Consider the following 18,840-nt stretch of genomic DNA (forward strand, 5'->3'; position numbering starts at 1 on the left):
CCCACGAACACGAGACATATAAGCTTGCGGCTAGACCACTAATAGTTAGTTAGCAAACAGTAATATTGGTAATAGCAAGTCTAAACAAGAATTAGTTATGGGTCCGATAATTACCCAGATTGCACTTTAATTTTTATTGATAGGTTTATTGTTTCATTAATATTTAAAAATAAATATATTATTTTATTCAAAACAAGTGTGCGAATGATTTAAAAAAAAAAACTAGACAAAAATTTAACACAAGTCATCAAAGGGCTCTTGTGACTCTGACTCAGCACGTGATGTGGAAAAATACCACAACGCTGATTGTGCCTGAGCCCTAGTCGGGAGAGGATCAGTAATAGGTTTAACCGCTTTTTGTAGTGTGCATTTCCAAAAAAAGTATCTCCAAAACCAGTGCCTTAACTTATAAAGCTTTGAAAGGATATTCTTTAAATTAATGTAACTTTGATAAAATTGTTTTACTTTACACTTAACACTTTTTCGTGACCGTCATCTTACCGCCAAACAGCAATACGTATTATCATGTTCCGGTATGAATGGTGAGTGAGCCAAGTTAACTAACTACAAGCACAGGGGACATTACATCTTAGTTTTGGTTGGCAGCGCATTGGTGAATTGTTAATATTTCTTACAAAGTAAATTTCTATGACCACTCTCCACTTTGTGGCCCATTTATCCAATAATATAATCTATCAAATTTTTCAATTAAAATTGGAAACAATTTAAAAATTCTTATCATTTATAAGACTAAATGACATTTATTAAAAAAACATTAATTTTAAAGAAACATGCTACGTCTATGAAATGAGTAGTGTGAAATAAATACATTTATCATACCATAAGAAATAGAAAATTATATTACCTCATGGGAGAATATTAATTCTGAGTTACTAAAAGGCTTGGACAGCCTTAACATTCAAACGCATAAGCTACCTGTAGTCGTTTGCTAACAAACACTGAAGGGTTAACAGTCTACTGCGTAACACAGGCTGTTTGCAAAAAGATCCCTGCACGGGGTTCAAATAAAGGATAAACAAAAAAAAAGAGATGACATACGCGCAAGTGAGTGAATTTGACACGAATTGTTTCCCTGTACGTCATTGTGATTTATTTACCTCCAGGAAAAAGTCGTGATGTATTTTGATATTAAAACTGATATGCTTTGAAGTTCTGTCACAAACAACTATCCGTCGCAAGCATTTCCGAACTAAATATTACGTTTTTCATTTTCATTTTTCTACACATTCGTGACGATGATAGTCTCAAATATGTCTGGATGTTTCACAACTCGTGAAAAATTAAAATGGAATCAAAATATTACTTATTAATATTAAAAAAAGAACATCGCAGAACATTAAAATAGAAGTAATATAATCAAATAATTTAAATAAATAATTTTATAAATTAAAATCACAGGATGTTTCCTGTGATTTTAATTTATAAAATAATTAATATTCTAAATTATTTTAAAATTAATTTGGTCATATTTTACAGTTTGCTGACCAACGAGTTCGAATGTTACCGATGTTAATGATGATTCAAGCAATATTTCCACCACATAAATTTGATACCGTATTTTACAACATACAAACGCGGTGGGCACTTACTGACAGTAATAAATCAGTACCTCTGATATCGACTAGTGGCCCATCAAGTTGATAAATGCATGTAACGCGAGCCCTTACAGCCCCATAGCTGCGAGCTATGAGAAATATAAAGCTACCCAGCCAGAAAACACTTTTAAATCGTCAGATGATATGGATAATTTTTCACGTTTTATCTTGTACTTTTATCTGTGGGAACAGAATGTAAAGGGCGTTATTGATCGGTGTAAGTGCTAAAGGAACTCAGTTTTGATAAAGTATTAAGGACTTTTCCATTCTAGCGAAAAGGCAACTCAGTATCAGCCGCCTTTTTAGATATCATGCTGAAAGTGCCGTATAACGTTCTAAAATTAACAAAAATAAACAAATAATATATTACTACTGATTTAATTTGATTAAATTATATGTTTGAATCTTATTTTAAGAAATAAACGCATTTTATATTTTTGATTTTACTTATCAAAGTATATGTTTTGTATTAATGTGGTGTTCAAACACTGCTACCCAACCCTAAAGGTGCTACTGACAATTTCTTGACAATTTTACTGAAAAACCTAGTAACTTTTATTCACTTTGTCCGGCATTTAAGTCCGTCCTTGTTCATCGAGATATGCAAACTTATAAGAAGCGGAGCATCGACTACAAACGATAGGACTTAAATAAATAAACATATATTTTTAATATTGACAATGAGGTAAATGCCTCGAGATCTTGGATAGCATATCACTTGTGCTTGGTATCATACTAACTCATTACACTAATCGAAACACAGCAATACAAGCTATGGATGTTTGCCGATGAAGTAAACAAAGCTGAACGACCAATCAAATGACGTTAAGTAAACGGCAATATCCTAAAGTGTTCGAATTCCAGATCAAGATTCCGATCGTTCTGTTATGAATGCAAAACATTTCAGAGCTCCAAATTAATAAGAGCTTTAACTCAGCGGGAAGCAGTAATTATTGATTGAAACTTAAATAAAATTCGTAGAATATGTTTATGCCAACTCTTTTCCGATTGTAAATTATTTGATAGAAGGCAAATAAATGCAACAAATAGTTTGTAAAAGCGAGCCAGCAATTTAAATCAATACACGTATCGATTTATACTTCCTCCATTGAATAGCACAATCCAACTTCCCGTTCAATGAATGCCGGCTCGCTGAATGCATTCTATTGAATCTATACAAGGTTCATTCTTATCTCCTTAATACATTGTGCATGTTCTCAACAGTTGCGAAATTAAAACCATTCGGTAGGATTCCCTGAAGGGCTCCCGATGTCTGAGGTTAGGGTTACGCACGACTCGATTGAATGTGGTCTGTGGCGAGGGACTAGAAGTTCAGAACCCGATGCGGTGTCATTAAATGAGGTAGGAAAGAGGCGGACGCCCTCAATACTTTCAGTGTAGGCTCAAACTTGCTAATGAGTTGGCAAATGAGCGTGTCTCCTAGTTAAAATAAATGCGAAGTAAAACAAATAAAGTTGGCTTACGATCACATTTTAAAAGTCCATGTTTCTGTAACTTATTTTCTTCTTGTTCCATCTGTGAATTAAACATCATAAAAAATTCTTTATAATTAATCAAACATTACAAATCAATATACGCTTTAATTTTATTAATAGATTTATGCAGCATTTAGTTTAGCTAATGAGCTGAGCCATAATTATATTTCAATAAAATAAACATTATGTGCAGTATTTAACAAAATAATACTGGGAAGGCGTACATTTATACGGATGTATTTTATTCTATAAATTATTAAGCCAAGTTTGGTAAGGCATTTAACAAAGGCTCGTATTAATGCAAAGGGCGCTTCGCTTCCTGCCTTGGCGACATTCGAAATGTTAATTTAACGGAAATTAAAGTTGTTTCCACTCGTTACCCTTTGGACATGACTCTGTTTCATTCTTCGAATGTTGAATTATAATAAATGCTTAAATCCGATTATACCGTTTAAGTTATTATTCACTGTGATTATAAATCATTTTTATGACACATTTCTCGAAGCCACATGCCATACACATATCTCATATATTAGATAAATAAAAATAATCTATCGAAGCAGTATTATCTTTATGACTATGAGATAGAGTACAGTGGACAGATTAAACCAGACACCAGACATTTTTATTCTTTATATGTATATTGCTAATTATACGAATTTACTTCTGCGTATGGTAACTTGCTGACAGGAAATATCCTTTAAAAATATATGTATAGCATAAAAATGCACAATTGCTGTTAATATAATTAAATAATATTTATTTTTTTAAGTTAATTAAAAAATATATAATCATTTACTAATAACTAAATGTAAAGAAATGCTTTATAAATACTACACATGGTTACGTATATTATACCGTTTCTAATTTTGTACGAACGAGATGATAGTGGCAGCTAAGTAGATGATATATAAAGATAGAAAGATATATTAATATAATTTATGAATTAGTAATCGCCCGTGGCTTCTCTCGCGTTTTAGGGATTGGTTGTCATGTGTTTGACAAAAAAGTGGCCTTGTTGTGTCCTTTCTTGGAGCTCAAGTTTGCATCATACCAAATTTCATCAAATTCGATTCAGTGGTTTGTTAGTGAAAGAGCGACATACAAACAGACAGAACATATTCCACCACGCTGTTCCAATGCGGGTTGGTGGAATACACATGTGGCAGAATTTCTTTGAAATTTGTCACATGATGTCTCACGATGTTTTCCTTCACCGCTGAGAGTACGAGATGAATTATAAAGACAAATTAAGCACATGAATCAGCGGTGCTTGCCTGGGTTTGAACCCGCAATCATCGGTTAAGATGCACGCGTTCTAACCACTGGGCCATCTGGACTCTATATAGGTTAAATGTTATATTATTTCTAATGAAAGTGCGTATTGAATTTTAATTCGTCCGATGACTAGACTAAACGCCGAGCGACGCACCTGCATTAGTAATTTACTCTCATTGCAACCGCGACCACTTTAACATCGTAATCCATTTAAAGCATTATCCAATCATGATACTCAAATGCGACGTCTCTCCGAAAAAATTAAGCGAATTTGTTCACTATGTCCAGATGGATAAGGATCAATGGTGTGGTTGTGAAAGTAGATTAGAACAGGTAATTAAGTGATAATGCTCGTCCGGTATTGTTACACTGATATCATCTATTTGTGATCACTTTTTAATTATAACATTCGGAATAAATTTATAATAATTACAATTGAAATTCAGCTGATGTTGATCGTTGAGGTAAATATCTGTGGAATCAAATTGAGTTTGAAGACAGAAGATAAAATGTTATATTTTATGTATTAATCACATTAAATGCTGAAATATATACAAATATGAACTAAAACTAGTTACTGTATAAATCTTGACCGTGTGGAATGGTGGCAAGAATGCTAGCAGCATTTCCTCTTTGAATCGCAATTCCCTTTCCTCTGGGCAAAAAACGAACCAGCCCTCCTGTCACCAGTGGAGGCAATATATAAATATAATATACATAATAATAACTTATTAATTTGAAATGGTGATATGACCATTACTTTATAAGTTCATAACATGCAAATAGTCTGTATTATTATTATTAATTTTTACACATACTCAAATAGCACAGGGCTTAAGATGTCCGTTGTTTTTCATCATATATTCAAGGCAAATATTCTTACACTTTTTTTCTGAGAAGCAACTTAGTTTTAACTGATTTGGGTCAAGTTAATTTGATGTATAACGAGTTAGCCTAAGTTTGTGACAAGAGAGAACAAGTATGAACGATTTCGGATCTCTAAATTGACTGTCATCACGACGCGAACCGTTGAATTATTCAAGCCCTTACCCTTAGTATTAAAACAAATCTAATACTTTGTACATGTTAAATGTTATTTTTTTTATATTAATTATATTCCTGTCTTTATGTACTATAAAATAAATAAGAACAAAACACGATTATTATTGATAGAGAAATCTGCGAGTGCTGGCAAATTATTGGACAATAGAAGGTTGAAATTTGTGCACAACTGACTTTCCATATTCTCCCTCTTGCTCATTGGGGATAGAAAATACAGTTAGGAAATCTGTATGAGATAAAACTAATATATATCAATTTCCAAAAATCTGCTATTAAGCAGCGTGCTGGAAATAACTACAAGACTTATCAAAACATAGTATAAATAATAATGAGATTTTTTAATAGATAGTTTGATTCTAGGATAAGGTATACCTATATATACAATATAATAGAGAGATATTAATAATTTTAGAGGTTTCTGAACTGATGTCGTAAGTAAGCTAATTTTTTGCGCTAACATTGCAATATAGATATTTAGCATCAGAATTGTACCTGTGCGAAGCCAAAAAAGGGGGTTGTTTAATGCAAAATAAAAGAAGCAAAATAGACGCCATCTAGTCTACGTAATGTTTTATCTAATACGCATATTCAGTGTGAAGTGTCTATCTATAAAGAATAAAATGACAAGGTTCTTATCTTATCTGTTTGTGGGTTAAAAATAGTACTTATATTGTTAGCATATAAATCATTTAGAATATAAACAAAATAATCTTTTCGTAGAAAAAATTGTAATGAATTCACTTTAGTTAGTTCCTGGTTAATATTGACGAATTTAGTGAGTTTTCTTTATCTTATGTATGAAAAGAATAACGAAACAATATTTACATTTTGTACAATATATACCACATGACCGCTTGCAAACATTAATTAAATTAACGATTCTTTGCGACCTAACATTTTCACTTCTTGCTCATCCTTGTAGGAAAAGTCAAAACAAGACTACCAAAAATATTGAATTCAATAAAAAAATATTTAATTTGCAGTAGATTTAACAAATACACGTACTAATAAAAAAAAGAGTAACTACTGAGTTTCTTGCCGGTTCTTCTCGGTAGAATCTACTTTCCGAACCGGTGGTAGCTTCCCTTAATTGTAAAATGACGATTCAAAAGTGCTTGTAAAAGCCTACTTGAATAAAGTTTATTTTGATTTTGATTTTAATCTTTAGGACTTATAACAATTAATAATAAAACAAAATAATGCCGTCGTTTATTAGGTACATTAGATAGTAGGTAAATTATATATTAATTGTTATCTAAACCTAAACCTATTGGAAGGGCTTAGCTGTATCGATGGGGTGGTTAATTAAATTTCAGACGGTCTAGTATTTCAGCTATGCACCTCCGCCTACAACACTCCGACCACATGTATGTTACATACGCTTATATATCAGATATACGAGCAAGAGCAAGCATCGAATACACAAAGGGTGTAACCAGAGAATTCAACATTTTATAAAAAGAATAACTTTGACATTTTGGGTTATCTATTTTTACTCTTTTCAACCGATTGTTTCTTTTTACTTTTTATTTACAAAAAAAAAATATTTTATATTTATAATAAATAATATATTTGAAATCAAGGAATATATTTAGAATGTTATTTGGAAGTTACATACTAGGACATATATTATTTATATTTTTAAATTAAAAAAGGTGTAATGTATTTATTTCTTTTGTTGGAAACTTATAGGACTTAATAATGCAAGGTATATGTAACCTTAGTAAATAAATTTAAAAAAAAATACTACTCGTTATATTTTCCATCCAACGTAATTATTTGAATTCGATAATTATAATTTATCAATGTAATCGATATTATTCATTTTTAAAAATTTAAATGCGCTTGCGTTTACTTTTTATCACTCACCTGACAATTTTATCAACAATACATATTGTTATCGATAAAAACTAAATCAATAACAATTATAAATTTGATTATTTTACACGATGAGTAAAATTCAATTAAGCAAAACTGAGGACATTTGAGTGCAATTCAATTTTAAGACTACATATCACTAACTGAATGATGGTAGAATTTTTAATTATAGAGCGCCTTAATAAAGCACATTTCGTAAATTTAGAAAGTCACAAGTGTTCTTAAATGGCTTGTACACATAAGTCAAAACAGTAAACTACTGATTAAAACTAAAGACTGGAGATAGTCCCGTATTTAGAACGGATGCATCTTATGTATCCATCAAAGGGAGCCCTTAGCTCAGCCGTGGTATGTTAATGTTGACCTACCATTTCGTTAAATCTAAGAACATAACCGTCTTTACTAAACGGGCATACCTAAGGCCCCCGTCCTGAAAGTCCCCGAATAACCAACAATTTCTCTGACACGTTTATTCTCACGTTTTACTGATATATTTTAGAAATTGGCATATTGGATGTAATAAACAAAAATCTTTATCAAAAGGCTATAGACGATAGTCGACATAAAAATTTAAAAGCTATAAACGTTAAATATTTTGCTAGATATTTAATAAATTAAATATAACAGGCCCCAAATTCATATCTGCTCAAGGGCCCCAGCAGAGCTCGCTTAGATAAATAAACAAAAAATAATCTCTCATTACGCAATCTCGTTTCGGATGATAAAATATTTTAGATTTGTCATGGTTACATTTTTTTTTCAAAATGATATACGTATTTTATAAGAATAAAAATAGTAATAATTCAGAAATTATAATTAATTGATCTAAGACGTCATGATATCTATCTATAAAATTTATTTCAAGTTGATAACATCCACTAATCACAGATTCTACCGCCAAACCTAAACAAACCAGTACTTATTATTATTGGGTTTGGATTTTATTGTTGAGTTAGCCCGTGTAACAGCGTTTTAGAAGCAATTATAAATTGAATTTGATTATGTGTTATGAAAATCACTGTTATTTTAGTTTCCAATACCGTATTGTAATGTGTAATTACTGTATGAAAAAGTAAAGTGAAATGAAAAAGTAATTAATAATAATAATTAATAACAGAAGTTAACAATAATATCAAAATATAATCATTATATACACAAAAACTACCCGCCAAATAAGAAACCCAAACCTCACTGATATCGTGGGCTCTATTTGAAAAAAAAAAAAAACAATACAAGGAATTGACGCATTAGGGGGGAAAACTGCTGAGAATATATAAAATCATATTACTATTGAAATATTGAAGTATTTTACATGAGTGACAAGTACAGATAAAAAATGCAATGTGACATTTGAATGATTGTTAATATCATACAGCGAGATATAGTTAGGAAAAAATAATCATATTCCTAGAAGCGTCATGGAATAATTAAACTGTATTAGTAGACAATTATATTATACAGATAAGAACAATTATACATCGATTACATTTTAGCGCTTAAGGACTGATCACACGATATGCATACATAATCATAGGCGCTGTACTCAGACCAAGACCAGTACAGATACATAGTATGGTTTTGTAGACATGACTTGTCGAGCCCAGGATTACGACGCCATGTTTGTTTACTAGAACGATAAGTAGCGATACAATGTGTTTATAATTCATTATTTTAGTTTTTGATACATTTAAAATATTATTTGAAATAAAATAATTTATCCTATTAATTGTTTTACTCAAATATAACTCACGGCATTTTAAACTATTAAATTCGTTTAATATCAACATAGGTTCGAAATCCATTAAATTAATTCCATTATTCTTTTTTATGTTATTTTTTTAACTTAATCGATGTATTGGATTTAGTTAGATCGTACATACAGAGCAATATTTTCCATGAATCAAATGACATTCTTTAAAATTGAGCTTTTGAAAACGCCTGTGTAAATGAGGCCTTAATCTGAATTTCATACTAAATCGTCTAGGCGCTAAACACACTAGCAAATCCTATGTAACGCGGCGACACGTGTGACATTGACTTATGTTGACCCATGGATTACAAGCGGTGTTTGTTTAAGCAAGCGATATATTGTTAGATTGAAATAACAATGAGTATAAATTAATAATATGAATAATGGAAGTTTAATTGCAATCAAGGAGTGACAATGACTTATCGTAAATGACGTAATTTCGATATAAAAAATGATCATTACAGAACAGAAAAATTTAAAAATGATGTAATATTCATTATCCAACAAATATGATGGAATAAAAATCATACATACCCTATTATAACCTAGTTATTTAGAATCTAGATGATTTATACAAAAAAAAAATAAAAAAATTTAATCACAGTTCTCATTCATTATCATAACTAATAAATCGAATCCGGAACGGGAATACATTTATATGTTTAGGCAAATAAATTATGTTTATATATTTATATACATTATATATTAACTCGTATAAAGTTTATATTGAGTGAAATATCAACGCTGAGCGAAAACTGTTGGAGCTGCGACCGCTAGGGTTGTCGTTTAAAGATTATGTATATTTTATGACGTTATTTACGCGACATAACGAAGTTTTTTCTATCAACCCTTCTTTAAAAGGAAAAATAGTATATTATTCATAACTTTATATATTATTATATACTTATGTAGTTAGTCTATTCGTCTAGATGTAATTAGTACAATACGATTCTCTAATAAAAAAAAAAACACTTTAGTTTCCATGACTTATGATTAAGAAATTTCGAAGCATCTATCAAATTTCTATATCATATTATTTAGTAGAACTAACTAATTTAGTATCTTGATTGAAAATATAAATTTTGTATTTCTATGATCAAAAACAGTAATACATTTTTATGTAGGTAATGTGGAAACGAACTGTCAAGAACTGTCAGTTTGAACATCTATACATATTTTTAAACTCAAACTCAAACTCAAACTCAAATTCCTTTATTCAATATAAAAGCATTACACTTACTTATTGATTGTCAAATAAATACTACCACCGGTTCGGAAAAAGGAACACCCTGACCTGAGAAGAACCGGCGAAAGAAACTCAGCGGGTCTTTTTTTTCTGTTATTTTTTTTTTTGTCAAATTTATAAGGTACATAGTGGTATATGATTAGAAATAGCCAGGAGGCGATCGTTTCATTCCCAAGGTGTGCTATCAAACATAAACTCGCTAATTTTATAGTAACCTTTTGCACACAAGCGTTCCTTAACAATTTTTTTAAATTTGGCAACAGAAGCATTTTGAACGCTTTCTGGGATCCTGTTGTAGAAGCGTATACATTGCCCCACAAAAGAGTTACTGACTCTATGCAGTCGAGTAACAGGAGTAACAAGATTGTGTTTGTTCCTTGTACCAATGTTATGAGAATCACATTTTCTCATAAAAACATTAATATTTTTCCGTACATACAAAACATTACAAAATATGTATTGAGAAGCAACAGTCAATATCTTAATTTCTTTAAATCTATGCCTTAATGATTCCTTGGCTCCTAGGTTATAGATTGCGCGAATAGCCCTCTTCTGCAGCACAAATATAGTTTGGATAGCGGCTGCGTTACCCCAAAGCATAATACCGTAGGACATTATACTATGAAAGTAACTAAAATATACTAGTCGAGCCGTATCAACATCAGTAAGTAATCTAATTTTTTTGACCGCAAATGCCGCAGAACTCAGTCTACCCGCCAATCCGTTTATGTGGGGGAGCCACTGTAACTTGGCATCAAGAGTAAGGCCAAGAAATTCAGTTGTTTCAAAATTTAAATATAATTTAAATATAATGTAGTCAAACAACTTAGTAACTATTTCATAGAATATATTTAATACTATAGGCTATTTGACAATGAGAAAAATAAATTGTGAATTATTGTAATCAGTGTATATTATGAGTTTAAAAGTGGTTATTTACTAACGAAAGTTGAAAATAATAATTAATTTATTCAAAAATCCATAAATAAAAATTTTCAAACGTTTGTCACGTGACACAAAACGCTTCTGATTGGCCGGGCTTATGATGAAGTCACTTTCTTGTAAACTTTGATTTTCTACTATATGTACCACAGATTAAAATACAGCAAAGTGACAAGTAGCGGTTTTGCGCGCTATTTAAATATGAAATTTTTTATATGATATTTTTCGGCAAATGTGTAATAGAAATGAAAAACAAAACTTTTACTGGGTTCCTTAACTTCTATTGAATAATATAAAATGGATTTTAAAAACCAGTCAAAAAGCCTATCATAGTACTTTTATAGCAAACTCATAAATGTAAACTACGTATTATTTTTATACAATGAATATTATTCAAAATTCACCGACTTTTCCACACCATTATACGAGCAACGTCATAGTTGGCGGTCAATGAATCAAACGTCCGTGTCAGCGTTCAGTAAAAATCAATAAGATCAAAAGATATCTGATGTTTTGCAGAATCGAAATGCTTCGGGCATTTTCTTACTTAATTAACCAAACAGGGTCAACATTTTATCACACATCGGCATAAATCCTGCATAAACCATAAACGTTCTATTGCAGAAAAAAAAAACAATATTTTCGAAAATAGAATAATTTCCATGTTCCGAGAATGTGTTTGGATTGTATTGGATTTTTTTATGGTATAGGTTGGCGGACGAGCATATAGGCCACCTGATGGTAGGTGGTCACCATCACCCATAGACAATGAAGCTGTAAGAAATATTAACTATTTCTTACATCGTCATCGTCAGGTGCCACCAACCTTGGGAACTAAGATGTTATGTCCCTTGTGCCTGTAGTTACACAACAACAACTGAGTACTGATATTTGGCGGTAGAATAACTGATGAGTGTGTGGTACCGACCCAGACGGGCTATCACAAAACCCTACCACCAAGTATTTTGACTACATTAGTAAAACTGATGTCTTCTTAACAAATATAATTACTAGAAAAATTGAAAAAATATTGATGTTGTCTTTAATATGTTTCGATAGAACTAGACTATTAAAAATTAGACAACTTTGTCATCTCGTGCAGTGAACCGTATACGTTTGATAAAACAATTAACCGTCCCTTTGTCAACGATAATTTTATCTCCACGCTCCGCTGATCTGTGACTTATGATAATCTGATTGCTGGGGAGACGATGAAAGGACTATGAATACGTGCCTTTTGTAGGACAAACTTGATTTACTATGAAAGAAAACCGGAATTGTTTGGAAGATCCCGAAGTTCTTTATCATAACTTTCGGATGAAAAGGTTTTTTTTTTCGTTCTTATTAAATGCTTTCATTCGGATCCAGCTGCTGAGATTTGAGAGGCGTCGTTGCAATATTTTTATTCGTTACAACAATATCGTCTATTGTAGAGGACTTTATGGGAAGAGCAATAAGATGCTTTTATTATTAATGAAATATTTACTACATATATATATTCATTCATAAATCGGATATAGATGCAAATCAAAAATCTAAATCAAAATAAACTTTATTCAAGTGGGCTTTTACACGCACTTTTGAATCGTCATTTAACAATTAAGTGAAGCTACCACCGGTTCGGAAAGTAGATTCTACCGAGAAGAACCGGCAAGAAACTCAGTAGTTACTCTTATTCAACATTTAAAAAATACAAAGTCATGTTACTTAATACAAGTATTTAAATTAATATATCCTGCCTGGAAGTCACCAGGTATTAATTCCACGCTTTTTTAACATCTACAAAATCTTGTATCGAATAATACCTATGCCATATTTACCAATGATTTTTTTTATAAACGATTGGAATTTACGAAACGGTAAAGTTAAAAATGTCTGATAGCGATGTAATCATGTCCAGAATTCCTAAAAACATAATCTGTTACACGATGTCAAAATTATAAAACTTTTTCGGCTTCATTACAAAATTCTTTAACAAAAATGTATTAAAATATCCAATATATATTTTGGTATAGAGACTTTGCGTTGGTGATTGCATACATATGATAATATTTGCAGTCACTAAGAAATAGCCAGACGTTTAATATAGAAGCCCATCATCTGCAGCCTGTCTGCATAACTCAATATCAGAAGTATGCGGCGTCATAACATCACAGCTATTGACTTAACCATCATATTGACAAAATCTAAAATTCTCTCATAGGATTTTAAATTGAAGATTATATACTACATAGATTAGATTAGATTAGATTATAAACTATTTTCAATTTTCGTCTTAATTTATGATATATAAAAATAAATACTTAATCCATTTTTGGATATAATATGACTATTATACGATTCCGTTTAAGGGTAAATAGACATAAAAATATATACTCATTTTTAATTATCCGAACTTTTTTTATCAATTTGTAATCTTTTACGCAACATTAATTAATCTTTATCTTTAATTACCATTCTAGAAATAAATAGAATTTTCGTTCATAATTAATTATGTATTAGATAAAATGTCAATCTGTACAAAATTAATTTGATTGAATAAACTTGATATAGCGATACAGGACAGCGTCCATTAGTGTGGATTTTAACAGTTGAATTTGTACTAGGCAAGGTTTATAATTAATGATAAGCGACGGTTTCATTTGAAGGCAGAACAAAAAGATAATTCGGTCCAATTAATCTCAGCTTCTTGTAATGGGGTTCTATGCCCCGCGCTTTTATTGGTTTTGAGCGATACTTAGCTGCCTCGATTTGTTTGTTTTACTCTTTAAATTGAATAGCGATGGCGCTTCCAAACCAATTATGAGAGATATTAAATAGGAACCCCTGAACCATATATTACCCTCAAAATGGCTCGCATTCCTAACATTTAATTTCGTCGGTTTATCACATTTAAAAAAAAAAACGATTTATTTTTCAATAAAATATATTAAGTGATATATTTCGCCCTTCAAATAATAGAAAAACAAACGTTTCTTATAAAACCTTGTTTTATCACATAATTTGAATCTTAAAAAAATCTTATAGAATTTAATGTTTCTTTTTAATACTTAAATGAGTAGAGAAACATAAATATTTGTATAACAATAATTATATCAACTTTCCTTAAAACTTAATTAAGAATGTTATTTTATAGTTTTTACAAGAATTACATTTAATATTTATTTCCTTGTTTCAGGCGGCTCTGTGTGCAGACTATAGCGTCCCTGTAGATTGCGTCGCAGCCGGTCCAGCGCCGCGTCCGAGCTCCTTTCACGAGATATCTGCTCCTAAAGTACGTACAACATACATAGCACTATACTGAACCTCGTCTAAAGCGTATACATTATGTGTATAAGCTTTATATGAAAGTATTTCTTTGATAGTTCGACGAAAACGTATCACAATTTGTTTATACTGCTGCAAGAATATTAAAGAACGAATTTTTATAAGAATGGGTAGAGTTGGATTGCTATACATATGTATATATACACGCAAAAACAATAATGGTACGTAAATAATAAAAAGTAAAATATTTTATTATATAATGTCTAATGTTTAATTTTTTCATACTTAATCTTAATGTATGATTTTTAGTTTTAGAACTATTTAACAACGAAACTTATAGACTAAAAGAACGATGACTTAGATTTATCATCACGCAATAGTAATCAATTATGATTAATTGTTTATAATTTGTTACAAATAATCACATTAAGTATTTTTATTTATACATGTCCCTACTTGTTACAACATATCTTATCCATATCCGCACGATAAGTAATTCAATGCTTCTATTCAGGCCCTTTGTTTTATTACTTGCTAGCTGTACGACCTTGAACGCCTTTAAATATAACAAAAAAAATATTGTAGCCTAAGTTACTCCCCATTATATCAATTATATGCTAGTGAAAGTCCTGTCAAAATCGGTCCAGGCGTTCCAGAGATTAGCCGGAACATCAGACAGACCGACAAAAATTGTAATGAATGTTATTTTGGTATATGTACCGTGTATAATTATGTTTTAATATTACGAAAAGACACTCCAATTTTTTTATATGTATAGTTTTATTACTTATAATATGTACATCGTTATATTAAGACATAGTATACTACTGACCTTCTTCATCGGCCGATTAATGCAATTTATATATCGATATACGAGTGTATGAATCATACATTATCATTGATAATCAATTATGATACAGACATTAGCGTTAGTTAAATCGTTACCAACATATGTTTTTAGTAACTTGTTTATGATGATTGTGGTTTCGTCGTGACTAAAATTATAAGAAAAATCACCAATGCAGAATGATACATATACTCGTATATTAGTCATGCGGAAAGGTCAATTTTTATTGAATGACCTCATATTTAAAAGAGAAATGTTGATGATTTTAATTCAATATATTATACATTCAAAGTATTTTACTACAAAGAACCATGAAATATAAAGAATTATACAAATTTCCGAACCGTAGATATATATCAAATTTCACATTTGTGATATTCCACAAAGGGGCGGCGTATTAGGTTTTCGAGACGAGATGGTCCAGTTGATAGAATGTGGATCTTAATTCAAAATCGCGGGTTAAAATTCGCTTATTTTTTTTAAATCCTCCCTTTTTTATCCGCAAAGGATAAGATTGCAAAAATTACATATTTTATACTAGCGTGTGTTGCAATGTGGTAAAATAAACACTAAGCTTAACGAAAGGAGACGCTACTGTGCACTTATTCCCGGAACTCGTTGAATCACAGTAGGAATAAAGAGGTTATTATAAATTACTTAAATACAAATAAAACGAATTTTCACTTAAGATTGAGAGAATTTTTAAAATTTTAAATATGAATTAAAAATAGTTATTGTTAGAGTCTCAATGGTTTCAAGAATGCTAACAGAATTTCCCCGTTGAATCGGAATTCCGATCCTTTCGTCAAAATATTATTTTACTGAGTTTGGATTAAGCGATTGACCTGTAGGAGTGCGTATCAGTAGAGTTACTGCTGATGGAGGCTTTCTAAATGGAGATTGTTTTGAATTAATTTATAATTATATATATGTATACAAAACGGAGTATAGATAGCCCAGTTGTTAGAAAGCATCTTAACCGATGATTTCTGCTATAATGGTCTTCCCCTAAATACCTTTTAAGTATATTGAACAAACTTCTATCGTATAAGAAATCGTATCTCACCCGTGTGATTCTTGTAACCGATTTCCGGCGATACACTATTTGGCCGCATGTTTCTCTTATCATTATAATTAGTAAATTGAATTTCGCATATATTTCAGAAAATGATAATCGTATTCCGCGGTTACAAGTTTATTCTTGCAAAATAAGTCTATGTATGATGTGTTTGTTACTATTTTTTGTATCGTAAGTCGGTTAAACTATTCACAGTTTGACGGTGAATGGTAACCGAGATAATCAATACTTCGTAACTTACATTTAATTATAATTTAGTACAAGCCTTCGTACGAAGGTATTATTAGGGTTTGGCTGGAAATATTTAGTTCAATGAACACTATGCTACGTTCTTCTATCTAAAATGTAATTCTATACCTATTCAACTTGCTTAATCATAATTAGACAAATATCATTAATTCTGATAATGATTATTGATTGATACTTTTGGTCTAATCATTCAATTAAACTATTCAAAATTTCTGTTGGTTTTTATTGGTATAACGTTATTTTTAACAATATTATATACGTATGTAACATATCAAAATTCGATTTGTTAAACCTCACACGTACCACAAAACTAATTTGCTCCCAATGCTGAATACTCCCAATACATCACAATTATCGATAAATGTAACTAAGTATATAAAAATAAAGATACATTTATCGACATTAAATTATCGTTCTGTCCGTAAATTAGGTATCATAAAAATAATAAATTTGAAGCACTATTTATAGACTTTTTTTCAATAACAAACATCAATCATATGACATCAATAATGTATAATATTATACGGATAACGATCAAATTAATTATTGCGTAAATTGAAAGAGAAAATATGTAATTATTTGTAAAAAGTCACGTTCACAAATTAATAGAAGATTTCGAAGGAAATATTAGTATCTGCAAAACAGGCATGGTATATGTAAATATAATTAAAAAGAGTATTCCAAATAAGAGTATTAAAAATGAGTTACATTAAAACTATTAGAATAATCCAGAATATTCTAAATTTAAATTTCTTTCAGTATGACATAGTGATACTGTCACAAACCTTTTGGTAATCTAGAAATCTTCAAGACAAAGTTTTTATTTAGTTCATCTGTTAATTTTGAACTATAAAAACGACTTCCGTTCTTACAAAATAACCATAATTATAACTTATAGGATTTATTTTAAAGTGTTACGTGTATGTAGGGGCTTATTAATTAATCGGAATAGGAAAAAATAGTATGCGTTTATCGTTTGTGAATGTTAAATAATTTTACATCTTTGTATCTAGTTTTTATAGTTCAGGTATACCATCTGCTTTTGCCATAACTGAACAGATATTCAAAAAAATATAAGAGAGACACAAACAGAAACAAGATAAATTGAACCGTAGAAGGCTGCCTTATTAAATATGATATCCATTGCCGTGAGACAGGTTAGCCAACTGATCAGAAAATATAATAGTGAGCAATTAAACATGGCATGAAAAGGTAACACGACTAGACCAGACCAAGGAGAGTTCAGAAGTACTTAAGGATTAACGTATTTTCCAAGGAGTATAACCTTTCTGTTCGTTAAATAATTTGTCAAATAATTAATCCGTCAAATTTAAAAATGCCATATATTTTTCTAGTGCTCAAAATCAAGGTTTGGACACTGTACCATACATATTTTTATACCACTGTACCTCGTGAGTTACACCCTTATAAGTTAAAATAATCGATGCACTTATACTATGTTATATAGACAATAAAATATTAAAAAGTATTAATTAACTAAAACAGAATGTTTAATCCCTATTATAGAAATTATTTTTTATTTTACTTGTTGTAGGGCTTTATACGAGGCATTGACCTTTGGTGTCGGCGTGTTAAATCTATCTATTAGAAGTACTAGAGTGGCACCTCAGTATGATTCCCTCTATTTTAATTTTGTTTAAATATATGTCTTAGAGGAAAATATAAACCACCATATACAGTTCAAGAACTGAAAAGTCATACATGGAATGGTATCACACAAACGGTAAATGGTAAATTTTCAACAGTAGACTAATATCATTAAATATAATTTATTAAATACAATTCACATATGTGTCTTACTTCTATACTATTACAGAGGAAAGTCAATAAAAACGAGATCGGAAACAGAAGGAATATTTTTAGGAGGAAAAACTTATACCATACGAACGGGAATACCCGGTGACTTGCAGATAATTCAACATAATTAGTTTCGTCTTAAAATACACAGTGACTCACTATAGACTAGGGTATTTATAACATAAAAATAGTTGCAAGAATAACAAGATAATTAAACATAATAGTAAACGAATTGAAGAAGCAAACAGACAACTTATTGCTGACGTAGTGGTTTTCCAATGAACCCCAAAGATAGATGTTTCCTATTCAAACC

At 30.5% G+C, this 18,840-nt stretch overlaps 1 protein-coding gene across 1 annotated transcript in view; it reads left to right on the top strand.

The window, feature by feature from the left end:
• Positions 1 to 18,840, top strand: part of LOC124534565 (serine/arginine repetitive matrix protein 2) — a 175,095-nt gene that overhangs the window by 131,453 nt on the left and 24,802 nt on the right. Inside the window, exon 3 of the mRNA XM_047110473.1 lies at positions 14,447 to 14,542. Within this exon, the coding sequence (XP_046966429.1) occupies positions 14,447 to 14,542 (96 nt within the window). The remainder of the gene's footprint in view (positions 1 to 14,446; positions 14,543 to 18,840) is intronic.

Source organism: Vanessa cardui, chromosome 13 (genome assembly GCF_905220365.1).
Source record: "Vanessa cardui chromosome 13, ilVanCard2.1, whole genome shotgun sequence".
Classification (NCBI taxonomy): domain Eukaryota; kingdom Metazoa; phylum Arthropoda; class Insecta; order Lepidoptera; family Nymphalidae; genus Vanessa; species Vanessa cardui.